Source organism: Haliotis rufescens, unplaced genomic scaffold (genome assembly GCF_023055435.1).
Source record: "Haliotis rufescens isolate VD_foot unplaced genomic scaffold, xgHalRufe1.0.p SCAF_5, whole genome shotgun sequence".
NCBI lineage: Eukaryota > Metazoa > Mollusca > Gastropoda > Lepetellida > Haliotidae > Haliotis > Haliotis rufescens.
In genome coordinates, this window is record NW_025964223.1 from 4,845,136 (window position 1) to 4,872,463 (window position 27,328).

Consider the following 27,328-nt stretch of genomic DNA (forward strand, 5'->3'; position numbering starts at 1 on the left):
AGCAGATTTAGTGATTTTACGACCGCTTCAGCCTTAGGCTATGTCGCGGTCGGGGAAAGACGGGTTTAGATAAGTAATAATAATAGGGAATAATTGATAGAGGCCAGGACCAAAATACTATAAATGAGGGGGAAAGATTGGGAAATGAAGTCCTAGTCTGTAGCATAAGAATATATAGTTAATAAATATAAAGTGCTATAATAGAATGATATCAGTAAAGCTTATAAGTATAAGTTTAATTATAAAGAGAACAACGTATAGGCTAGGCTAGGTAACCTAATCTAAAAAAACCTTGGTCAAATGGCCGGGAAGGTGGGGGGGGGGGGGGGGGGGGGGGGGGGGGGGGTGACTGGTGGCTGGCGAGCTATGGCCTTGAACTTGGAGGAGTGGATGAATAAGAGAGTCTTACTCCTGCTTTGCATGGATAATCTTGCGCGCGGACGTCGGAGAAGACAGTCGGCGCTTAGATTTTCTCCTGATCCGAATCTTGAAAGGTGTAGATTTATGGTTAGTGTTTGTTGCTGGTAATTTGTTTGGGGCCGGTCTAATGTCTGTTTTGAAGGTTGGTTGTTTTTAAGAATTTAGCGATGTGTGTGTAAATGTTTATAGTATTATACGGTTGTAAGAGTAGTGTGATATTGTTTTTGTATTGTTGGGGGAGGGATTGGTGGAGTTATAGTTGTTGTTTGTATTGGGCCGGGGAAGAGGTTGAATATATTATTTAGTCTCTGTTGTGTTGCAATGTGTGAAGTTTGGGTGTGGGTGTCTGTTTTGATTATGGAGTTTTGCATCTAGGTTAAATTGGCCGCTGTGGATTCTGTTCATTATTTTATCTGAAAGGCTAGACTTGGTATAGTTGCGGCATTTTATGACTGGTTTATTGAAGAGGACTTTATCCATGTGGATTTACAATTTCGAATATTAATTTGGAAATTTTGACCTTTTATGCACTTTCTGATGAGTGATTAGTCTCGGCTTTACTGCTGAAGTTTATTATTGGTGATGGGTCTGTATTTACTAATTTGGCTGCTTTGTCTGCTTTGCCTGCTTGTTCATTCCCCTGTATGACAGTGTGAGCAGGTACCCAGAGTATTGTTATTGTTTTGTTGTTTTATGTGAGGTTGAATATGTCTATGATGTTGTTTATAATGTCTGGAGTATTTGACATTAGTATTTTTGAGTATTTGTTTTGCATTTGTGTTATCAAGCCTGAGTGTCCGTAATGATTAGATTGTTTTAGATTTTTAGATAGTTTAATTTGGTGATAGGCACATTGTATGGCTAGTAGTTAGTATAGTAGAAGTTTGTTGTGATTGGTTCTGGTTGTGTTACCTTGATGCCACGCCTTGTTATGTTGGTGTTTGAAATTTGATGGCGCGAGGTTTCAAATATATAAATAAGAGGTATATACTATGCAGTGGAACTACATCAAATTTTAAAACACAGTAGGTTTATCTCTATTCTAGCATAACGACAACAGCGCGCAACAGCACAGGGTACAAAGGTCGCTATCTTAGAACATTCCGAAAAGTGGTCACAGGTATAGGCAGTTAGATTAAAAACACCATAGTCTTGAGTTGTTCATAATAAGTATTCAAAACACATCGTTTTTGAAAAAGAAGTAGACAAATCAGTGAAATCCCCCTGCAAATTTAGTCCAAAGACAGATATATTAATTTGTATCACCCTGCTGTGCATGTTTGGACTGACCCCAGGTCATTTCTTAGAAATCAAACATGCCATTCCTTTGTAGGGGTGACGGGTTGTAGAAATAGTTTTGATGCATGTCATGGATGGCTTGTCTGCAAGGACTTGGCCTCTGCATGTTCCTCAAGTTTGTCCATCTTCCAAAGGTAACACACACTAGGTTATTAGCTCCACTGGTCCGCCATACTGTGGCGTCCGTCGTCCAGACGTCAACAATTTTGTCAAAGGCCTTCTTCTGATTCACAAATTGGAAATTAACGAAATTTGACTGGAAGCATCCCTAGGTGGTGGGGATTCAGAATTGTACAAATGGTGGGGTTGACCCCCCCAGGGACTGAGGGCCGGCGCCAAATAGGGGTAATTTTGCTATATTGCTTTAAACAAATTCTTCTCTGGAACCTAGAGATTGATATCAACAATATTTGGGTGGAAGCATTCTCGAACGGTGGGGATTCAAATTGGAGAAATGGAGGGGCTGACCCTATCTGGAGAAGTACACGTTCATGCTGTCAGATTTGCCATCCACCCCTTTCAAATGTCAAAATTACGAAATATTTGCACTATTATATACATGTACAATGCAAATGTATATTTTGTCATGATTGCGTGAATGACAGACCCATACAACATGTATACTACACATTCAAATAACACAAGCTTAAAAACAACATGCACCAAATCCATACATCAAAACCATATACCACAAATACACAACACAGCAAAACAACATATCCATGCTACAACCATGCACACTTTTATTCATATAATGTACGTGAACCTAACAGGAAATATTACTCATATACTATTTGATACTTTTTGCAAATAATAGTTTATTTTACAGAATATTTTCTTCTCTGGAACATGGAGAAGATCAATGCAGCAAGAGGTTTAACTAATTCATCACTCTGGATTTAGTAAGTAGTTTGTTCCACCGAAGACATGTAATAAACATAGGATCATTGAAGTTGCTTTCTGCCACAGTTGGTAAAAATCACAATTACATGCCCCTCACCCTAACTATAATATAACTTGCAAGAAGGTTCACATACAGTAGTTTTCCGAAGTGTATAACGACCCTCAAGGTTCCACAGCAAAGTTTAGCTAATGTGTTTCATCGCGATCTATTCAATATATAACGTACATAAAGTAAAACATTAAACACACTTTTACAGATAACCTACATCTGAGAGAGAGAGAGAGAGAGAGAGAGAAAGAGAGAGAGAGAGAGAGAGAGAGAGAGAGAGAGACAGGGGGGGGGGTAGGGTGGGTGGGGAGAGAGAGCCCTTAGATAACTAGATTTGAGGTATATTTATTTGTCATTTCATGAGTACCATAACCACAGGCCATTATGACTCGCTGCACGAATTAAAACCCCATGTACTCAGTTCTAATTGAATGACACTGATACCAGAGAGGGTTGTAGATATAATTACAAGTACACCAGCCAAGGGGTCATCACCCAATCCTAGATTGCACCATACAACCTGTTGTTATCAGACATCAGCTCTATGCAGCTGTGTTGGCGCTAAAACCTTTCAGCAGTGAATAGATGCATCCTGGACACACCTCGAGGATTGTTTATACCTACATACTTGGTGTTAATGTATATATTGACAATTTCCCATAGTCTCCAACCCATCCATCACGCAACAATGCATTTTTTCTTAAACTTGTTCCTCCGTAATTTAAAACAAACACTTCGTTTCAACAATATATGTAAACTGTAGGGTGTCTCTGGATAGTCTGCTTAGCCCATACAAACCTACTTTTCTATGGAGATTGTAGAATCATAGGTTTCTGGCGTGCCCAAAGGACGCAACTCTGCACAGCGAATTGCGGCGCCTTAGACGACTGGGCCACCTGTGCCCCCAGATGGGGATTGGAAGTTAATTTGTCAAAAACAAATGTAATTGTTTTAAGAAATGGAGGTATCATTGCAAAAAATGATAAATGGACATAATAATATCGCCTTAAAAATGTTACTTATCATAAATATTTAGGCTTGAGGCTATCATCTAAACTATCATGGTCAGTTGCGTGCAAACAACTAGCATCGCAAGCATCAAAAGCAATTATACCTATCTATAATTTTTTCAAGCAAAATATACATGTATCCTTTTCTTGTACTATATATGTATCCAGCTTGTACTATATTTGACGGCAACATCGAACCAATCTTGCTCTGTAGAGTAGAAATATGGGGCGCAAAACATAATGACGCTAGTGAAAAAGTACACGCTTCCTACTTTAAGCGCTTTTCAGTGGTTGGAACATATGCTTCCAACAAAGCTATCTTAGGTGAAACAGGACGTTATCCCATTCATGTATTAAGTAAACTTCGAAAGACATAATATTGCTTAAAATTTCTGAGGATAGAGCCGAAAAGATATCCTTACAAATGTTATAAACTACTGAAAGCTCTCGATGACAAAGGCAAAACGAATTGGGCGTCCAATGTCAGATATTTATTATTTTCATGTGGCTATTCATTTGTGTGGATATCCCAAGATGAAGGGGATACAAATTTGTTCTTATACTCTTTTAAACAAACTTTAAGTATACAGGATATGTATAGTCAAAACTGGCATGATAGTATCCTCTTCTCGTTTCTTTAGCCAGTATAAGGATATCAAGTCTGCTATAGAACCAGAGAAGTAAATAAGCATGTCAGATGATACATCGCTTGTTAGGTCATTATGTAAATTCAGAGTGTCATTACACAATTTAAGCGTACATTTTAGACGTAGATGTGAAAAAAGGGACGTTGAAATGGGTATCTGTAAAAACTGCCAATAAGGAGAAATTGAGGATGAATTTCATGTATTATTAGTATGTGATAAGTATGAACAACTTAGAAAAAGTTTATTCCGATGTTTAACAAGAGGCATAAAAACAAGATGTTACTAATCATTCTTATAAAATCCGACAACTCTGCTGTTATACGTTCATTAGCCATATTGTTGAAACATATATTCTCTGTCAGATAGTTTTTATATATCATGTATATCACGTGACTAAACAAATGAAACTGAAAATGTCAACTGTACAATGGGCCACGTGGTCTTAAATACCGAATAAAAATATATATATCTATAAAAGACCCACCTGCCTGTAGGGGAGTAAGCTGATAACAATAGAGAAAACCACATTAAAGGCACCTGTGACAACGCACTTAGTTGACGTATCATGATGTGCATCCTGTATCAGACTGAACGTGACTTTCTCATAATTGAATGTGACACTTGGGTACCAATCCCATCATACTCGTGATCTGTTTATTGTTATCTGTGGCGTTGTCATTTTTGCAGCTCTGTTTGGGAGCAAGATATGACATCGGGGCTGCACACAATATGATCAGAGATCTGATCAATATATCGTCCCCATATATCGTGTGTGTGTGCGTGTGTGCGTGCGTGCGTGCGTGCGTGCGTGCGTGCGTGCGTGCGTGCGTGTGTGTGTGTGTGTGTGTATTTGTGTGTGTGTGGCTGCTTGTACTAGTCCAGACTTATGCCAATTTTATAGTGCTGGCCAACTGAGATACCATGCCGCAGTTCAACATGAAAACCCTCAGACACAGTATAGTGACTCCGAGCCGACCAGTCCTTGTTTTATACCCATTAATGCCGAGCGTCAGACAGACGTACCATCTTTTAACGTCTTTTGGTATGAAGCGGCGGGTATTCGATACCCGGACCTTCCGCTCTCCTTGTCCTTGAGAGAGGTTAGCTACCGTTCTCTCTTGACGCATTTCAAAGGCCTATGGTCCATTACAATAATGCATCGATGTCAAGCAATGATGCCATTAGTTAAATCTGCCAAAGGGTCAGTTGCCTGCCATTCATGTCACTGATGCAGACTGAAAATAGGTTCGGCATAAATTTATACTAACGTTAATAATATATTTTCAGTTGAATATAGATTTTTCATTACTAAATACATATCACATGCTGGTAGGACCATTCAAAGAACCCGCTCTATCTTTGGCGCCGTTAATCCGAAAACACTCTGTCAGAACGAATATTTTTGAAACCACTTCTAAGTGTCTTGTTGCTTTAACTACGATTCATTAAACCGGATATTTGTTCATCCGGAGAAATTGTCTGAAAACCGATACCGTTTGGATTAATGAGGTTCCATTTTACTTGTTATTGCCTTTGCGAGCGAGCGTATTATTAATAAACGTTTCTGTCTTGTAGACAAAAATACTGTTGGCAGTGAGGTTGTCTGATAGCTTGCCCACATGTATTTTGGGAAACTGTTCGTGGCTGGCAGGCTGTGTCATTGTTACATTTCTGACAGCTTTTACGCCAAAGAACGTTAAACATTACAGGACCATAATAACATGGGGATATGCTCAGTTGTACGATCCAAGCTTTTGTAAATACAATCAGGTTAAATGAAACTATACTTACATGTTCATATTATATGTGTGGGTCGTTTCCTTTTGGCTGTTCAACCATACTTTGTCATTTTGTCACACAAGTAATAGGCCCGTGATAAACTGACGCGTGAAACACTGTATGAGAAGGCGGTATTCGAAACTTACTAAATCAAATAGACTAATTGAATTATTTAACGCCGCATTATTCCTGCGAATTAAATGAATATTCGAAGAGCAGGCAAATCAGTTATGGTTATTATGTTGGTTAGGGTTAGGGTTAGGGTTAGGGTTAGGGTTAGGCAAATCAGAGTTCATTAACATGCCATCATCTAAGTCAACGAGCTTGACCACCAGATCCATCAAATCGCCTCGTTCAACTTTATATGATTGAGGATCAACTCCATTGAGTGAATATGGCTTTACGCTACATTTAGCAATATTTCAGTAATATTGCGAACCCGGGCATTCGGCCTGACGAGCAAATTATTAAACCAGGCTCCTGAACAGTTGAAGTAACGGCTCGTGTTACTCTATGACCAGAACATTGAACAAAGTGATGCATACTCGTTGACCTTGTGTTTGATTGGATAGCTCATGGTTAACTTTCTGACCGATTTCTCTAATAGCTCTGATTAATGCAACTATGCATGTACACTGCTTGTGGCATAGACACCTTATTACAAGCACTACATCGGATTTAACATGACCGTGTCTGAAATGCCCTTTGGCAGCAGAACGTGTTAAGTTCTTCTTTATGTTTCGGGTTATGGTGTTTAAACATATGTTCCACTGGCCAGATGTAATAACGATGGCTGCATGGGGGTCTTCTCACCCTGCATGAATTTATAGAAGGCATAACATTTCAGAAATCAGTTCATTTCTGGGACAGTCATCAATTCACCCGAGCAAGGTATGTTGGCTCTTTCATATGCAATCCGTAATTAAATGACTCGGTTATTTTACTTTTTACAATTTGTTTTATTAAATACGTTAATATAAAGATGACGTCAGAAGGACCATGACCGCAGTGTGTAATGTGCAGGTATCCATTGTAGAGCAGTACATGTATAACCATTGGCCAACGTTTATTGATGGTTCTGACTGAATCGCAATAGCAAATTTGATTTGTTTTCAAACAGTTCTCATTATTATTCTCTTAAATTGTATGGAGCTATGGGATATCGCATATTCTCCAGGAAGCTGTGAATGAGCTATGGGATATGGTGGTAGCGTGAGAAATAACAGTCTCAGTGCATATCCTTCACAAAAAAGCATCCGTTTAGACATTCGGGGAGCTATGCAGATTTCGCCTCTTTTATATATCGGTCGTCTAAGGCACCGCAAATTGCTGTCCAGAGTTGCGCCCCTTGGATACGCCAAAAGCCGTTGGTCATGACAGTTGGTTCGAAACCCGGTTTGCCCCGATTTGTTTCTAGGTTTGTCATCACCATACTCATGCTCGTGGGCTTCACCGAAGTGGTAAACGTCTGACTTTGGGCTTTTCTCCCGCATACATATAACATGATATCAATGGAATACTATTCAAACTGGCGTTCAACCCAAATTCACTCACTCACTCTTATATGCATAAGGTATTCGACACGTTATTTGGTGTAAATGAAACTAAACTAGAAGTAAACTTTCCTGTTATTGAATTACAGTGACAGTCATTCCTGTTTTTGTTATCTTCTTCAACCAACCGAAAATATGCAGGCGTCATTCTGGCGTCAGGCAAACTCGAAACGGTCCATTTCCTTTGGTTTTAACAAGGATTATAGCTAAAATGGATAGAATTATCATTAAACCGCTCGAATGTTACCAGCAAAGAGCGGGCCACTGTAACTTCATAACGCCCTCATATTGCTTGACGACAGGCCATTAACACGCCCGTTGTTAGATGAGGTCATATTGATGTTCAATTGTGACGTCATCTGGTTTGTTCTATGACGTTTCCGTAATTTTAAAAGCGGGTCAGTGACATTCGTTGTGTGTTGATTGCAGTAAATGTTTCAAAACCGATATTGTTGCTTATGTTTATTTGATAACAAATTCCATCCAATTTAGGTATGATAACGGTAACGCTATCTTTGGGGCATTACTCTTCGTCGGGCAGATAAAATGGAAAACAGCGGGCCTCTGCAAATGATAATGCCCTGAAAAATAGCGCTATCATTATAATTTAAATGTATATGATTGTCAGTATCCACGATAGAGGCCTTACGCATTCACTGTCATTTCCATTCATTGGAAAAAGCTGTCCACTCCGACATTATGATATGTCTCGTATTTAGGTATGTAAAAAGATAAGGTAAGGTAAACCTTATTGACTGGAATCTAGTTTGAAATTTGCGTCTGTGTTCCTGTTTATTGTGTTTCCAATTTGGAAAACAATACGGTTTTTACAAATTTCAAACATCAATTTTCAAATCAATTAGTAAATGTAATATACCACGAAAATTTGGATATAATCGCTCGAATCAAAGATTGAGAACCAATGCCTATTTCACAATGATTAGAAAATATGATATTGTGACTGGTAATAACCATCTCTGATTGATTCACCACGGTAGCTAATACACATAGAAAAGTACTTCTTCCTGGGTCATAGTCGGTACATATTTTGAAATAATTTGTTGCAGATGAAGGCTGTTGCTCTGCTGCTGATGTTTGTTGTCTTGGCCGCCCTTCCTGCAGAAACCAGCGCGTGGGGATGGTTTAGAAGAGTCGCACAAAAAGGTTCTGGAGTTGTAAACAAGTTCAACATCTGGAGAAACAAAAACGGTAGGCGGGTTGTTACATTTCAGCGACGGAGCCACATGACACGAACAAAGAAAACTAACCTCCTTGAGTTATTGACAGAAACCTTTCCATTACAATATCTAACAGGCCGACAGTCACTAGTATCTCTTTGTCGCCATCCCAACTGAAATTAATCATTCAAATCGGTGTTTTTTGAAGGCATGGGTGTTGTAAAATGAAAGGTTTATGTTTGCTTTCAGTGTGAGGTATATCTAGTTCTCCATTCCCGTTGGTATAGTCTCTCCTAGGAGGATAAACCGTTTGCTCATGACGCTGGTTCGACGACCCGCATGGGTACATTTTGTAGGTCCATTCTGGTAGCTACATGACTTAATATTGCTGGAATATGATGAATTCGGCTGAACACACTCTCTTTATAAGTCATACATTTAATTGGTACGTCTGAAGATTCTATGGACCCTGTATGTTAGCAGGTAGTTCCCTAGACGAAGGACAAAGGAAATGTTGTCTTAACTTTGAAGAAATACATCAACGTTTACTGCAAACGCTCATTTCAGCTGAAATAGAATGTGACAGACCTGATCTGTTCCCAAATTGTTACTTATACCCATTGGTTTTGAGTTCGAATCTTATATTCTATCATCCATGGTATGCCATCGCGGTTCACCTTCTTTTTAGTTTTCAAGTGTGTACCATCTCAGCTTACTTGATTCTACTTAGGTGAAATCTGATTACAGGGATACGATTAATATACATATAAAAGTGGCCATAAAACCCAAATCACTAACAAGCTTCAAATGTTTACATGTCCACTATAACGCCCGAATTTCCCTTTTCTTTGGAAAACTAGGATGGTACACAGATATACCTTGTCATTATTTAAACATGTATTACCACGTATTGCCACGCCGTCTAGCGTCTGAATTCGTGGTAACCCTATACAACAAACGCTTCCTCACACTACGCGGGTTGACATAACTTTATTACTTTCCAAAGCGGCATTAAATCCAATTCACTCACTTCTTCTATAATTATTGTTGATGTTCATATTTCAGCTCGAGCGATACGCGCTCTACATGAAGACCTGACGGAGGAGGAAATGATAGAGACGTTGGCCACCAGAGATATCAATGAACTGGTTGAAGTTGACCAACTCAGTGGTAAGATACCAAGTTTAGTCTTTCTCTTTTTAAAATCAAAACCGGCGTCATCCTACAGATGCCATCCTTGATGACGGGTGTAACCTCTGTGGTCCTGTGGACAAGGTGCCCGACCCGGAATCAGAAGGTCCGTGGTTCAAATTCCATCATGGGACTCGGAAAAGTTATGTCCAATAATAAGTCTGTAATGTACGTTTCCATTTTTTAATATCAGACAAGCTATAATTGTGTTATAAGTCGTTATTTAACAAGCCACTACAAACATTATTTAACAAACCAGTAAAACAATTACAAAAACCCGTATAAAGATATACAGGAAAGCAAATGTTATCTGACGTTTATAGAGAAAAAATAGGGTTATCTGACGTTTATTGAGACAAATAGGGTTATCTGACGTTTATAGAGAAAAATAGGGCATTTAGGCAAGAAGTAGGGCACCAATTCCCCTCCCCTCCTTGCTGATTTGTTTCTGTATGTAAACAAGTCAGAATGTCTTTTTGGATTGGCAAACTCAAAACAATGGATTTATGGCCAAGAAGTTTAACTTAAACTTCAGATGATCTGATAACGATCAATAATGGTCAAATAACCAATTCCCTTGGACTGATTTACCCACTTGTGCTAGAAATACAGGTGATACGTGAAACTGCCTCATCTGTTTAATATATAGCAGATCAAAATTATTCAGAGTTACACAGATAACTGCCTAAAAGACTGTATAACAGTACAATGGGGCACGCTTCTCCTACGATGATTTAAAGGAGCATCATACTCCTCTTGTCCAAAGGTTGACAACATTCAAGGCCTTCTTAAAGCTTTTAGAATGATTTCCAATAGACATCCGGAGACATTTCCGAATTTGACTTATCAGTCCGATGCATTTCCCTATCGTGACTTGTACCAAATACCAAATGTAATCATGTTTTTGTAGGTGAACAACTGACTTGCCTTTGCATGCGTTTGTGTCGGAGGCGATCACTGGGGCAGGATACGCTCACCTTTTCGCGAGCACCTGGCATCATTACTATTTGATAGTGATTCATTAACACATGCTCATGTTGGAATCGTGAAATATACTCATCATTATGGATAGGATTTTGTCTCTTGTGGTATTAATATGCTTGAAAAATTCAACATACTTTTACGTCATCAACTTGATTTCCACAGACGCAGACAAGGCCGAATTGAGCAACATCCAGCGTGAGGCTCGAGATCTAATGGATCAAAGTAAGTAATCTACTCATCTAATAAAATGGGGGCCCAGTCGTCTAAGGAGCTGTGGAGAGTTGCGTCCTTTGGGCACGCCAGAAATCTATGATTGTGGGTTCGAATCCCGGTTCTCCCCGGTTATGTTTCTAGGTTTGTCAGCACCATACCGTACTCTAGGTTTCTAAACGTCTAAGACCTGCATCACTTTGGGTTTTCCTCCCACATTAAGCTGACACGCCGTTGTACAACTTGAGTACTGGAGTAGACAACTCACTCACTCAGTCTGATAAAATTAATCCACAAGGAATTTGGTAGACACAGGCGACGCAATACATGTTTGTAACCACGAGTAATACCTACATCACCTTTGGTAGTTGGACATTGTCAACCTTCCTTTGTCATAAGAACTTTCTTTCCCAGTCTCACTGCAGTCAGTTCTAGTCGTTAAAAAGTTGGAGTGCAAGGATTACTTAGTTATGACGAGGTTAATTGTACTGACTGCAGCCTTGTAGTTATACCAGCAGTTGTAGGAAAATGATAACTGATTTTGATAACGCTAACAAAAATAAAATAGTATTTATGCATATTTTATTGTAGAAAACTAATAAAAACTAATGCGTTTTCGATATTCGAGTGAAAATATAATGGCAGATTTGCAATGGCCTACCCTTAATTTTCTGTAGTCCATCGCTAATTGGAATTTAAAATGGACGTCAATTTGACCATGATATGTGAAAAGAACACTAACATTATGAAACAAGTAAATCTACACCAGAATTGTATTTGTATATGTTTTTGAACTTTAAAAATTAAAAAAATAAATTAGAAAGTGAACGTTGCCAATCTCCAGACCAACTACATGTAGTCCATCGCTAATTGGAATTAAAAATGGACGTCAATTTGACCATGATATGTGAAAAGAACACTAACATTATGAAACAAGTAAATCTACCCCAGAATTGTATTTGTATATGTTTTTGAACATTAAAAATTAGAAAATAAATTAGAAAGTGAACGTTGCCAATCTCCAGACCAACTACATGTAGTCCATCGCTAATTGGAATTAAAAATGGACGTCAATTTGACCATGATATTTGAAAAGAACACCAACATTATGAAACAAGTAAATCTACACCAGAATTGTATTTGTATATGTTTTTGACTTATATGTTTATGTTTGAACTTTAAAAATTAGAAAATAAATTAGAAAGTAGTCGTTGCCAATCTCCAGACTAACTACATGCCAGTCAGTCACAGTCCTGAATGCTTTCAAGAAAATATTCGGCGGTTTAAAGAATGCACTCATCATCTCATCAGGTAGTTAAGTACATAAACATCTTCCCTCCAGTAAATCAAATCAAAGGATATTTTGTTCATATTAACGCAAATAAATCGTTACATAATTATGAAACCGTCTAAGGGTGTTTAACAAACATTAACCTCTTTTGTTGCAGTGGACGCACTGGACGATTAATGATGCACATGCACATTGTTTTCACATTACTTGGCAATTTCATCAATAAAAAGTTTGATGTGTGTCTTTCTTACTTCATGTCGGATATGTTTATTTATGCAAATGAATCGGAATTTCTGATTAAAGAAGTTCAATAACCATCAAATAGCAATATTCTTTCCACTGATTTACCAACCTGAACTAGAAATAAAGGAGACCAGTGTGACTATATATTGGGCTTTCCTCCCACATTAAGCTGAAACGCCGCGATAAAACTGGAATACTGTTTAAACCCAACTCACTCATTCACTCAATAAATGCCCAATAAATGTACAGTGACCGATTTGATAGTCAGTTCCAAATCTTCCATTCACAATATGTATGTTCAGAATTGAACACATTTCCAAAAAGTTTTTCCAAAGTTATTTTGTATTTTTTTTACATTGAGAGTAATTTTTACATTAAGGGTTGTAACAATGCACTCTACACTGATAGATAACAGTCTAACACATATGAGCAAAACGTGAAAATCATCTTCTATTCACCATTATTTCATAATTTACAGATTCTGTCATTTCTTTGCCATCCCAAATGCCATTTAAAATGTAGTGTAATATGACGATAGCGTTTAACAGTTTCAGATTGTAGGTAACGCTCGGGTTCAAACAATTGTTTATAAGTTCTGCAATACCTAAGTTTTGATAAATCATCCGTGACTGAATTCCAATATTAAATACATGTATCCTTTAATATATGCAACAATTCATTCATGAAAGTTTCTACACAAAAAAAACCAAATAAAGATAAGAAACTAATAGGAACCGTAGCCTTATATAAACATTGGTCGGTACATTGTTAGCGAAATGACTATGGACGTGACTATGTAATGACAAGCTTTGTTTGTATCGATGTGCTGTTTGGCTAACACATGCGAGAATGGAAACGTGTATGGCCTTTTTCGTACGTACACAGTGATCGAAGCGTTGTTTTGTGACACAGGGTTCGATTCCCCACATGAGTCCACCGTTGTGCCTTTCGTCATCATACGGCTGTTAGAACAAAGAGATGCGACTTAACTCTTTCCATATTCATAAAAGAATTCTCTGCTGAAAGCTAAGTCTATGATATGATTGCGACTATGTTCTGTCTGTGAGTTTAGGAATCATGACTGAAATAGTGATGACACGGGGTGTTCGCGAAAAGCGTATCTTGCTCCACCGATGACACACGAGAAAAAACCGGAAACATGCTGTACAAATAAAAAAAGGGAATTGACTTTTAGCATCATTTTTGTCACTGACGCGTGAAATTTGGAAATATTCTCCACATGTCTACCATACAACTTTTTGAAAACTTTACTGAGGTCAAGAATGTTGTTACCCTGATCAAACAACAAGCAAGTGAAGTATAACGCTCTTTGAACTCTACTGTGATGCCTTACGTTTCTACCGAGGAGTATTGTCCTTCATGGTGTAGCGGATAAAGCGTCTGCCGGGAGAGCTGAAGGTCAGTGTTTCGATGCCCTGGCCGTGTCATTCGAAGAGGACGTTAAAAGGTGCTACTTGTTGTTACCCTGCCTGGTGCTCGGCAATAAGATGATGTGTCTGTGTGCGGTGTCTTCTTGAAATGCGGCATGGTATCTCCGTGGCCTTGCACTATAATACCGCCTTAAGTCCGGACCAGTACAAACAGCCAGACACACGCACATACGTCCACGTTGTTATATCAGTGTATTTTTGTAAACATCAGGAACTCGACGATGTACTCCACTGCACCTCTCCTGATCTCCTCCAATAAGCCAACAAGCTATTTTATGACTGAAATACTTTTCAACACAGCGTTAAACTCAACTCAATCCCTACATTTTGTAATGTGTATTTATAATGAATGCCACGAGGACTACAATAACATACGCTGATTTATTTGGCAAATGTTACACTGGGTCATACCTGTATTGAAACTATCTGAAGACGACACTTCAGGCTGAAATATATAAAAACAAAAAAGGAAATTGCCTTTATCGAAAGGATAGAGTGTAGTTTAGTCTTGATAAGAAAATTAAACAAGAATCGAGTTTTTTGTTGTTGCGTCATTTGGGAATCTGTATGAGTTGTCAAATACTACCCAGCCAGTTGAGGCCTGGGAATCTGTATGAGTTGTTAAATACCGCCCAGTTGAGACCCGGAAATCTGTCTGATTTGTCAAATACCGCCCAGTTGAGGCCCGGGAATCTGTATGATTTGTCAAATACTACCCAGCCAGTTGAGGCCTGGGAATCTGTATGAGTTGTTAAATACCGCCCAGTTGAGGCCTGGGAATCTGTATGAGTTGTCATATACCGCCCAGTTGAGGCCAAGGAATCTGTACGATTGTCAAATACCGCCCAGTTGAGGCCAAGTAATCTGTATGATTGTCAAATACCGCAAAGTTGAGGCCTAGGAATCTGTATGATTGTCAAATACCGCCCAGTTGAGGGCCGGAAATCTGTATGTTTTGTCATATACCGACCAGTTGAGGCCTGGAAATCTGTATGATTGTCACATACCGCCCAGTTGAGGCCCGGGAATCTGTATGATTTGTCAAATACCGCCCAGTTGAGGCCCATGAAATCTGTATTTGTCATATACCGCCCAGTTGAGGCCCGGGAATATGTATGATTGTCAAATACCGCCCAGTTGAGGCCAAGGAATCTGTATGATTTGTCAAATACCGCCCAGTTGAGGGCTGGGAATCTGTGTGATTGTCAAATACCTTCCAGTTGAGGGCCGGAAATATGTATGATTGTCAAATACCGCCCAGTTAAGGCCTGGGAATGTGTATGAGTTGCCAAATACCGCCCAGTTGAGGGCTGGGAATCTGTATGATTGTCAAATATCTCCCAGTTGAGGGCCGAAAATCTGTATGACTGTCAAATACCAGCCGGTTGAGGCCCGGGAATCTGTATGATTGTCATATACCGCCCGGTTAAGGCCTGGGAATGTGTATGAGTTGTCAAATGCCGCACAGTTGAGGCCAAGGAATATGTGTGATTGTCAAATACCGCCCAGTTGAGGGCCGGGAATCTGTATGATTGTCATATACCGCCCGGTTAAGGCCTGGGAATGTGTATGAGTTGTCAAATGCCGCACAGTTGAGGCCAAGGAATATGTGTGATTGTCAAATACCGCCCAGTTGAGGCCTAGGAATCTGTATGATTGTCATATACCGCCCGGTTAAGGCCTGGGAATGTGTATGAGTTGTCAAATGCCGCACAGTTGAGGCCAAGGAATATGTGTGATTGTCAAATACCGCCCAGTTGAGGGCCGGGAATCTGTATGATTGTCAAATACCGCCCAGTTGAGGCCAGGGAATGTGTATGATTGTCAAATACCGCCAAGTTGAGGGCCGGAACCTATGCTGGTCGAAAGACGCGACCTAAAGATCATGTGAGTGTCATGGTCTGGCTGGTCCAAGTTCACTTACTTACAGACTGTAGTGATATAGGTGGAATATTGCTGAATGAAAACAACAATGCGGCTGAATGGATGATCCCTGAGCAATCGATTGCCGTTCGTCGTTGCATAAACTTAAATATAAGATTGTCAAAAGAAATATATTGCGGCCCTCTTAAACAACTGGAATACGTCATTTTCTTTCAACAACTTTTCTAATAATCCGAAAACACCCTATAGGTTTGATGGCTATTAATAATTCATAACCATATTGTTTTGAAACTTATACATTATCATTAAAAAAACTTTAGAAACTATATACGTACAAGGCACGTCAATTTCCCTCGTAATTCGGCCGTGCTTATCAACAAGCTGTGCTTCGTGTGAAACAAAGATTTTAACAATAGTGGAAGATGAAAATAGCTTTAACAATAGTAGGGACTTTATCGAAAAGATATTTGTCCCAGAAACGTTTTGAAAAAAATGCTTCAGACTGTTAAATGAAACAAACTGTCTGCCACAAATATTGCATTGTTGAAATGTTGTTTTCATTTAAAATCGTATTCAGGCTAATAGTTTTATTTAAAAACATGTTTGGTTTTGGAACTGTAGCTTTCAAAATCAAGAATCCCAAATCTGCACAAGCGTATTAAACTTGTACTTGGTGTTTGATAATCTGTATATCTAATCCTATCTGTAATCGAAGTAGACTCCGGATTGTGAAGACATTCGAATACACGGTGTCCATTTGTATTTAAACATTAATCATACTAAGAAATAGTACTCGACCCGTGATCCGGAGTAGAATAGGTCTTCTGCAACCCATGCTTGCCGTAAAAGGCGACTATGCTTGTCGTAAGAGGCGACAAACGGGATCGGGTGGTCAGGCTCCCAGACTTGGTTGATGCATGTCAATGATCCCGATTGCGTTGATCGATGCTCATGATGTCAATCACTGGATTGTCTAGTCCAGTCTCGATTATTTACAGACCGCCGTCATATAGCTGGGATATTGCTGAGTGCGGCGTTAAACAACAAACGAACAAACAAAACAAACATAGAAACAATACTCACATTGCTGATGTTCGTGTACTGTCCCTGATGCTCTGACACAGAGCTACAGACTATCTATCACTGCGTATGTAGATAGCTGTCACTCACACCCCAGCAGATTGCCTACCACCTACATATCCTGTTCTGTACTGACAGCTGTTGTTCCGGGAGGTGGTGAATTTCAAGAGTCTATGATTGGAAATGTCACCATGCCACTCTGTATGTCTGTGTTATATCAGTGAAATATTAAAACATTCCTCACCTTTATGCAAATATATAACGGGGGAATAATATGGGCTCTTTTTGGCCCAAATGAATGTCATAATTTGAAGTTACGTAAACCCTTATCATGCTGCTTGGACATGTTCAGATGGATGATCTTTTCTGTTCCTAACACTTGAAATTTTAGAACACCAGGCATGATCAAGAACTGAATTATAACTGAACTGAATGGAACATCAAGGGGACATGTAACTATGAACAAATGTATGACCCCAACTAACCTTTGACCACAAGCTTGAACTGCCGTTGTTTACATCTATGCCAATCCTCCCACAGTAAGCTGACACGCCGTGATATGACTGGAATACCGTTCAAAGCGGCGTTAAGACCAACTCACTCCAATTATAATCTTCCGTTACCATTCACCGTACGTGAGTGAGTGAGTTGGGTTTAACGCCGCTTTTAACAGTATTCCAGTTATATCGCGGCGTGTCAGCTTAATGTGGGAGGAAAGCCCGAAGTGATGCAGGTCTCAGACGTTTATCACTTCGGTGAAACCCACGAGCACGGGGATGGTGCTGACAAACCTAGAAACATAATCGGGGCGAACCGGGATTCGAACCCAAAATCATAGGTTTCTTGCGTGCCCAAGGGACGCAACTCTGCACAGCGAATCGCGGCGCCTCAGACGACTGGGCCACCCGTGCCCCCATTCACCGTACGTTAAAGTCCCTGTACAAGACCACTTGTATCATTCTAGTTTCTCATCACTTGTGTTTTTAATGATGGGAAGGCAAGGCAAGGCAAGTTTTTTATTATGATTTCCCAACCACTCAGAGTTAAATTCACAAATTATGTACCAAAACGGACCTCGGAGCCTTTTCTGTCTTGACCAGACGTTGCTGGTCGCATGGCGTGTTACAATCAAATATAGAGAAATTAAGGAATAAAAGCCGGATCCGAAGATGTATGCAAAAACGATAAACGAAAAAACATAATTATGGCGAATCCGAAGTTCGAACCAACCTGATTTCTTGCTCGCATTAGAGATGCAACTCTGCACAGCGATTTGGGCCAGACACATGTCCTCGGGTCAGAAAAAGACCTTCTTTTAGTGTATTACTCAAGACAGTCTTACACGATGATAGGGGCATGTCAGTAGAATATCAGTTTTATTTGCTCGGAGATGTAAAGAGATACAGTAGCTGAAGCTGAAATAATTAATACAAAGACAGAAGTGTCCAACTTTTAATTGTTAAATGTGACAGCGTGGAAGTATTGTTCCGTGGTGGTCTCATTCATCATCAACTGGAAAACAAAAATAGTTCGTTTGCACTTTTTATATTTAATGTATTAGATACAGCGTTATGTGATTATAACATGCATGGCTGATAATGGTTCTGTGTTTTGTTAACTTCGAGATATTGACTGCTGTTTTTGGTTGTGGAAATTATTTACAACATGAAACGTCAACGCCAGAGAATAATCAGCCTGGAGTATCTGCCGGAACATATCCCATAGGGTGAAAAAGGCCAAAGAGTGAAGAAAATTATAAAAATGAAGAAATGATAAATACATGATTTATGTTTTTAGAAACTTGAACTTGATACGTACATTCAAAGTCTGAATCCACGTCATTTGCGTCCCTTTCTCCGAGATCTATAAATAGCAAAACAGGCAATTATACAAAACCGACATCCATGCTGTATATACATCTGATGTGTAAAGTGTAAGTATATAATAAACATTCGACCTGTGTACAAATCTATCCTCGATAGTCAAGAAAGGTCAATGATGGACTATAGAGTATACAGTGTACACAAGGTAACTTCGCTTTTTTTCTGCCAGAAATGCGAGACTATCACAGCATTTTGGTGTCACCATTGAGGTTTAGCGCGAGATTTATTGGGACATATTCGAGATACCTTTGTGCCATCTCAGGATTCCAATTTTATTTGATCGCAGTTCTTTTGCGGCACTTTCGATCCACCATCGATCCACTGTCGCGCCACCTTTCGAGCCTCAATCTAAACATTTTTTGTAGCACTTATGCAGTACTTACCCCACATACATGATAATTTCATTGATTGTTTCTTAAAAAATACACTTCCAACATGTTCTTCTATTGTGTAATATGTCACGTTAAACTGCCGGGCAAAAAATGTATGCGCCCCTGTTTGATGGTGCACTGAAAATGTAACATTTACAAGAAAAATGGTTAGTCTGTGGTAATATATTGGATACGAGTATCAGAACCGATTTTACACGCATCTTGCCAGAGAGTATCTCCCAACAGGTGACATGCTAATAACATTGAAAGGAATATGGGGATCGCGCTTTCACAGTAGGGGGCCTAGTGGTTAAAGCGTTCGCTCGTCACGCCGAAGACCCGGGTTCGAATCCCGACATGGGTACAATGTGTGAAGCCCATTTATGGTTGAATATTGCTAAAATTGCTGGAATATTGCTAAAAGCGGTGTAAAAGCAAACTCCAGAATAGTACTGAGAAGAGAAAAGTGTGATTTTTCAAGTGTATACTTTCTTCACATTCTGTAGTTTTTCAATTCGTACTGTGCACATGAGAAGCTGGAATCTGTTTCCCCAATTTATGTGATCAATCACAGACTCATATTCAGCATAGACGTTACTGACTGTGTCATTTTGAAGTGTATGACCTTAACTTGCGAGGACTAGACCTGGTTGGCGACTAGTCCATCTTTGAGTGTCAAACAAGAATCTGTCAATTTCGCCTGAACTTAAAGTCGGAATGCTATGCTTGTCAACGATTGCCTTTGAGGCAATTCATTCTGTAATTGTCTCCCGCTGATCCCACATTTGCTGCCGAAAATAAAAGAAACAGTGTTTTTCACATCCATCCACTGGCTCGGTGGAATATATACACATCTCCCCGTCATCATAATATAATAAAAAGGTCGGGTTCAATTAAAAAAACATCCGAGAAGTGGAAAGTAAACTCTGCATATTTCTTTGCTCTTTTCACCATGGCGAATCGGGTCTTTTAGCCCCCCAAACACCGATACAGAAACAGATATACGTTAAATATAACAGAATATCGATAAAACTATTAACGATTTGTTCACATATCTTGTATATCATACAGCCAATCAGAATGTTCTAAAAAATGGCATTTTTGTTACTTTCATTTTTTCACATTTTCTCCCGCTCGCTTCCACTGTAGATGAACATGGAGATGAGAAAAACGAAAATGATAATAAGCAGACATTCAGTTATCCCACAAGTTCCACATTGACAAGGCAAAATAATGACGGATGTTATTATAGTTAGATGCTCGAATTATCTACAAAATTCCGGAATAGCATAGGTGGATGTCAAGCGTCAACGAAACATGTGGACTATTTTGTGATGTTCTGGTGACACTGGTCTAGCACCGTGTGGAAAGTGCTGGTAGGTAGTTAGACTATATAAGTGGAGTGGGCGCGTGCCTGTCCTATTTTACATTAAGATCAGCGGATGCGTGAAGATCACTGTTTTCATCTTGGATATCCAGCCAAGGACTATCTCTGAAGCTTGGACACTGTACCATTAGCAATAACGACTGCCATCATTGTTTTGTATTGATTGTTTGTTGCCTAACGCCGCACTCGGTAATATTCCAGCTTTATGACGGCGGTCTGTAAATAATCGAGTCTGAACCAGACAATCCAGTGATTGACATCATGAGCATCGATCCACGCAATTGGGATACGATGACATGCATCAACCAAGTCAGCGAGCCTGACTCCACAATCCCGTCGGTCGCCTCTTACAAGCATTGGCTGCTGAAGACCTATTCTAAACAGAATATTCACGGGTCTCCATGTTTTGTATTTGATGCTGCCATTGAACATTGTACTACCACACAATTGCACACTGCCTTTGTAATTGTTGATTGTATATCATTTGTTGGTTGTTTGTTGTTTTCACACTAAATTCTTTTACGTACAGATTTCCAGGTTAACTAATTGTTTCAATTTGGGAATCGACACGTAACAGACATTGGGGGCTCGCTCGAAACTTAGTACATATTCAAGAGTCAAATTGTTGAAAAAACATTTCATTGTCTAATATTGTGTGAAGCCAACAACCAATACGGTGTATAGTGTAAAGGAGTTTGTTAGCCAACCTTCCACGAAACAAGTCTCTGTGCTCATAAAGTCTGAATTTGACACCTTGTCATGTTGAATTAAGGCCGATGCCAGGTAAATTTTAAAAACATACCTGGATGAGGAAGACATTTTGGATCATAATGCTTCCACTTTTCTTGAAGAATAAACTGTTTTGGCTTGGAAGAAATTAGAATGAGAAAAAATGGCTGTGGAAATTGAAAAATTGGCTTCGAGAAATGGAAGCAGAAAATGAGAAAGAAAAAGAAGGAAACGAATTTCGACTTAAAGACATTGAAGTTGAGATAAAAAAAAAGAAAAAAAGTGAGAATTAAAGCTGATAAAGAAATTAGACCAACACAATGATCTCTCTCACCGTATCTCAACATGTTATGGATCATTTGATCTTTTCTAGCAGATTAGACTTGTTCCGCCCTTCTATGAACGTGATGTTGAGAAATTTCAGTTAAATGTTAACAGTTAGTTCATTAATATAATGAGATCTCGCAAGAGCGAGACTCCATCCAGAGAGCGATTCGATGTCGCCTGGGTAACACACAACTGGTAAAAATCTATCTGACAGTACATGAGAGTGCTGCTGTGTGCGCACGTACATGTCTTGTTATCAAATATGTGACAAAATAACCAACTTTGTCTCAAGATATCATCGTTGTGCTATCTGGACCACATTTCGATCTAACATTAGTGGCAGCTGCGGGATTCCTGTGGGGACCAGAATTATATGCGACCAGTGGCTAAGCCAGAAAACGTTAAGGACGAGAAAGCTGGGAGGAATTGTTGGAAGAGTTTGAACTCTGTGGCAGGAATGCAGCCCTTCTGATAACCAGGGTAATGTAGTTTTGGGGAGTCTTCACATTCTCCGAAAAGTTCAAGGTGGGTTCGACTAGGCAGCGCTTAATTGATGAACCTAACTAGTCTGACTGCCAGGATCACCCAACCCTCTTTATCTTAAACTGTAAAATATAATATTAATGATAAAATAATAATTCACCTACCCACATCCCTGCCAGAGGGGATTCGAATCCGAACGGGGGTGCCGCGCTTCCATACCCCGCGCCTCATACAGGTTCCCCGTCGTCTCCGTCCCCAGCAGGGCGTGTGTCCCCAGTACCCGTTACTGGTTCTTGTGCCGCTCACCAAGCTCAGCAACAGAACGAAAGCTAACAGCAGAACCAGTGTCTTCATCTGGACAAACGAATAGACAACGATTTTTTATATAATGTGAACTTATTACGCCCAACCAGTACGGGAGCTTTCCGTATTTAGACCAACGCGGAATTATGATAGCGGGCTTAAAAACGGAAACTATTTCCGTATATAGGCCCATTGACTTGTATCCGGATACTTATTTTGGAGTGATCTTCCTTAAATTGATACCTTACCCCCTTGGAAAGTCAATACATGGCGATGCACTACACATGGCAAATCTCAATGTACATTCAACAATAAGTGCAAGTTCATGTTTGCATTTCATGTAGTTAATTCCTGTTCAAATCTAAGATCCATGTATTATATTTTCTCAGTTAAAACAACTTTTCTTCTGCCAAGGTCGTCCCCTATATTATTAAGCGTAGCCCAATTAAGAAAGCGTAGGCTTCTGAAATTGAGTCCTGAGGCCTACAGTTCTGATAAAATAGTTCGAACGAGAGAGTGTTATTTTCCGTTATAAGGACCGGGGCTTAAACACGGGAAGTCCCGGGAAGAGAAAGAGCCGTGAGGTATGGATTAAGTGAGTTGATGCTGGATGTTGTCAAAAAAGAGAAACACCCCTTTGAAGGTGAAGGTGAAAAGCCCAAGGTGACACATGTGTATCATCACCATGAAACCGATGAGGCTCCGACTATCTGATATTCTGGGGAGGGAGCTGGGATTTTGTATTGAGATAAGATATTTTTCAGCTTCATCTGCAAAACAAGATATCTTTTTAATTTAAAACACGCGCCTGAATACTTTTTAAGAACACCTTGCAGAATGTAATTTTTGTGGCAGGCAATTCCATTTTTGTTCAAAGGCCTGAAGCATAATTATGTTTTTCAAGAATTTACAGGGATACTTTATTTTTTATCAATAAAATTTCAGCACCCCCTTCAGTTTACATACTCAGGGGAAACCAGAACACCACAACGCGTGACTCTTGAGTTCACATGCACTTGTGCAACGAGAACACCACTACGTGTGACCCTTGGGTTCACATGCACTGGCGCAACCAGAACACAACTACGCGTGACTCTCGAGTTCACATGCACTGGCGCAACGACAACGCCACTACGTGTGGCCCTTAAGATCACATGCACTGGCGCAACGAGAACGCCACTAAACGTGACCCTTGAGATCACATGCACTGACGCAACGAGAACGCTACTAAACGTGACCCTTGAGATCACATGCACTGGCGCAACGAGAACACCACTAAACGTGACCCTTGAGATCACATGCACTGACGCAACGAGAACGCCACTAAACGTGACCCTTGAGATCACATGCACTGGCGCAACGAGAACACCACTAAACGTGACCCTTGAGTACACATGCACTGACGCAACGAGAACACCACTAAACGTGACCCTTGGGTTCACATGCACTGGCGCAACGAGAACACCACTAAACGTGACCCTTGAGTACACATGCACTGACGCAACGAGAACACCACTAAACGTGACCCTTGGGTTCACATGCACTGGCGCAACGAGAACAACCACTATACGCGAGACCCTTGAGTACACATGCACTGGCGCAACCAGAACACAACTACGCGTGACCCTTGGGTTCACATGCACTGGTGCAACGAGAACGCCACTAAACGAGACCCTTGGGTTCACATGCACTGACGCAACCAGAACAACTACGCGTGACCCTTGGCTTCACATGCACTGACGCAACGAGAACACAACTACGCGTGACCCTTGGGTTCACATGCACTGGCGCAACGAGAACGCCACTAAACGAGACCCTTGGGTTCACATGCACTGACGCAACGAGAACGCCACTCAACGAGACCCTTGGGTTCACATGCACTGACGCAACGAGAACACCACTAAACGAGACCCTTGAGTACACATGCACTGACGCAACGAGAACACCACTAAACGAGACCCTTGAGTACACATGCACTGACGCAACGAGAACACCACTAAACGAGACCCTTGAGTACACATGCACTGGTGCAACGAGAACACCACTAAACGAGACCCTTGAGATCACATGCACTAGCGCAACGAGAACAGCCACTAAACGTGACCCTTGAGTTCACATGCACTGGCGCAACGAGAACAGCCACTAAACGTGACCCTTGAGTTCACATGCACTGGCGCAACGAGAACAGCCACTAAACGTGACTCTTGAGTACACATGCACTGGTGCAACGAGAACACCGCCGTCAGAACACGGCAACTGTTTGGCTCACAAGCGCTGGGACACTGAGCAGTGGCACAGAACACAGCGAGTTACAGGATTGTCGATGAAGAATTTCGAAATAATTAAAAGCGAAAAAATCCTTTCCATAATAACAAACAAAACCCAAAGAATCAATTTTTCGATTCGGAATATAATATAAGCATGTGTTTATGAATCAGTGAAAGAATAGAGATACCATGCGTTCGCGACCATTTAGGACGTGTTTACATGTAACCATGCGAAGGATTTTATTCGATGACAACGACTCATAAAACCTGTCAAACCCCTCAACACTAGAAAAGCATCAAAGGAAATTAAGTATGAATTTTCAAACACTAAAGGCTTTAATTAAAGACGTTTAGTCTATGTTTGTTTGTTTGTTGTTTAACTCCGCACTCAGCAATATTCCTGCTGTATGACGGCGGTCTGTATATAATCGAGTCTGGACCAGACAATCCCGTGATTGACATCATGAGCATTGATCCACGCAATTGGGATACGATGACATGCATCAACCTGACAGTCCGATCCCGTTAGTCGCCTCTTACGACAAGCATAGTCGCTTTATACGGAAAGCATGGGTTGCTGAAGACCTGTTCTACCCCGGATCTTCACGGGTCTCACGCTCTTGGGATACAATGACATGCATCAACCAAGTCAGCGAGCCCGACCATCCGATCCCGTAAGGCGCCTGTTACGACAAGCATAGTCGCTTTATACGGAAAGCATGGGTTGCTGAAGACCTATATATATTGTAACCCGGAGCTTCACGGGTCTTTAAGTCTTTTCAAATACTATAAGTTCATGTAGTAACAATTCGATGGAAAATTGTGGTAAGATTATTTATATCGAGTCTAATCAAACGTTAACGCACGCGGCTGACTCACCTTATTCAAATGATGCAAGTCCTAAAGCTACGGCTCAACTCTTATTGAATGGAGGGACGTATCATATATAATCCCATCTGTAGTCACATTTCACGCCTGGAGATCCGGCAGTCTGTTGTCCAGGTGCGACACAGCGCTATTGTGTGAAGGATACCAGCGCCAGTGTAACGTACATCGGTGGTAAATCCGGGAAACGTGTTGATGGTGCTAGTTGATTTACGTGTTCTGATAAATATATATTTTGTTGACGCGTTTAGCTTTTAGAAGCTTTAACGATCACAAACACATTTTAATCAAACCATAATTTACCTATAAATACGTCATAATAGAATCTAACATTTCAATTATTATTAGTTTGACACACATGGTATGAGCTCTGCTCGAGTTTTAACTCTGTAAATAACATGATTTTGTCTGTTTGTTGTTAAACGCCGCATTCAGTAATATTCAAGCTATGTGATGGCGGTCTGTAAATAATCGAGTCTAGACCAAACATATATAATCATATCAATTCCGGAAAAAATAAATAATTTTGTGCGTGCGTGCGTGTGAGTCGCCTGTTTAATTCAGCTATACAGGACAAACTATAAGTGTGTCTGTTTAAATGTATATAAATTTATGTTGGTACTTGTTGGATTCATATATGATTGTGAATTTCTACTGAGGATGTTACAAGGGACGTGGCTACATAGCACTGTCACACTGTACAAACTCAGGGCTACCTGAAACAACAAAGTGCCATGGCCCCCCCACAATTGTATGGCTCCTCCTGTCAGAGAACAAGCTGTATGTATTGCAGCATTGACAACTGTACAGCATTTTGACTTACATGTATGTCATGAACAAAGTTTGCTCAATTGCTCATGAAAAGACTGACATTCCCCATGAACAATCACGTCAATAATAAAAAAGGTTTTTGTTTTGGATGCTTGGTGGTCACGGATTGGCCAAAAGTCGAGTTGGAGCGTTCGTGTAGGCATTTAGGCAAAATGTAGGCATCTCTCTGGGCATGAATTGTCTCCCCCCCCCCCCCCCCCCCCCCCTTCTTGTTGATCTTTTTGTTTATGCATATGAATTATGCATTCTACTCGGATTGGCAAAAAGAAAGTATTTTGGCCAAGAAGTAATAAGCTTCAGGTATATCGATGATCATTCAATAACCATCAAAAAGCCAATTTACTTCACTAGACTGATGTACCCACCTGAACTAGAAATAAAGGAGACCAGTGAGACCGCATCATCTTGGAATAAAGACTCAGAGTTACAAAACACTCTCTTCGACACTGTATGATTAAGAGGGATGACTTACCCTTTTTCTCGAGCAATATTCCATCAGCTCTAGCCTTTGATGTTTACATTTCACAACTTTTGAGGTACAGTCGAGCATGGTCTTTCTACCAAGATTTTAAAGCGCGTCAAGATTGATCAATATTACAACATTCAAGATCACAGTATATTTTCAAAAAAGTTTAATGCTAGACATTTGGAGGACATTTCAAAATTTGACGCACGATGACAAAAATGATG

At 40.1% G+C, this 27,328-nt stretch overlaps 1 protein-coding gene across 1 annotated transcript; it reads left to right on the forward strand.

The window, feature by feature from the left end:
• The first annotated feature begins 6,868 nt into the window (after nucleotides 1-6,868).
• LOC124133634 lies at nucleotides 6,869-12,756 on the forward strand. The gene is made up of 5 exons (XM_046498089.2): nucleotides 6,869-6,998; nucleotides 8,728-8,869; nucleotides 9,904-10,008; nucleotides 11,176-11,235; nucleotides 12,672-12,756. Exons 2-5 carry the CDS (start codon nucleotides 8,728-8,730, stop codon nucleotides 12,689-12,691), a joined length of 327 nt encoding a protein of 108 aa, XP_046354045.2. The 5' UTR covers nucleotides 6,869-6,998; the 3' UTR covers nucleotides 12,692-12,756.
• Nucleotides 12,757-27,328: the final 14,572 nt, after the last annotated feature.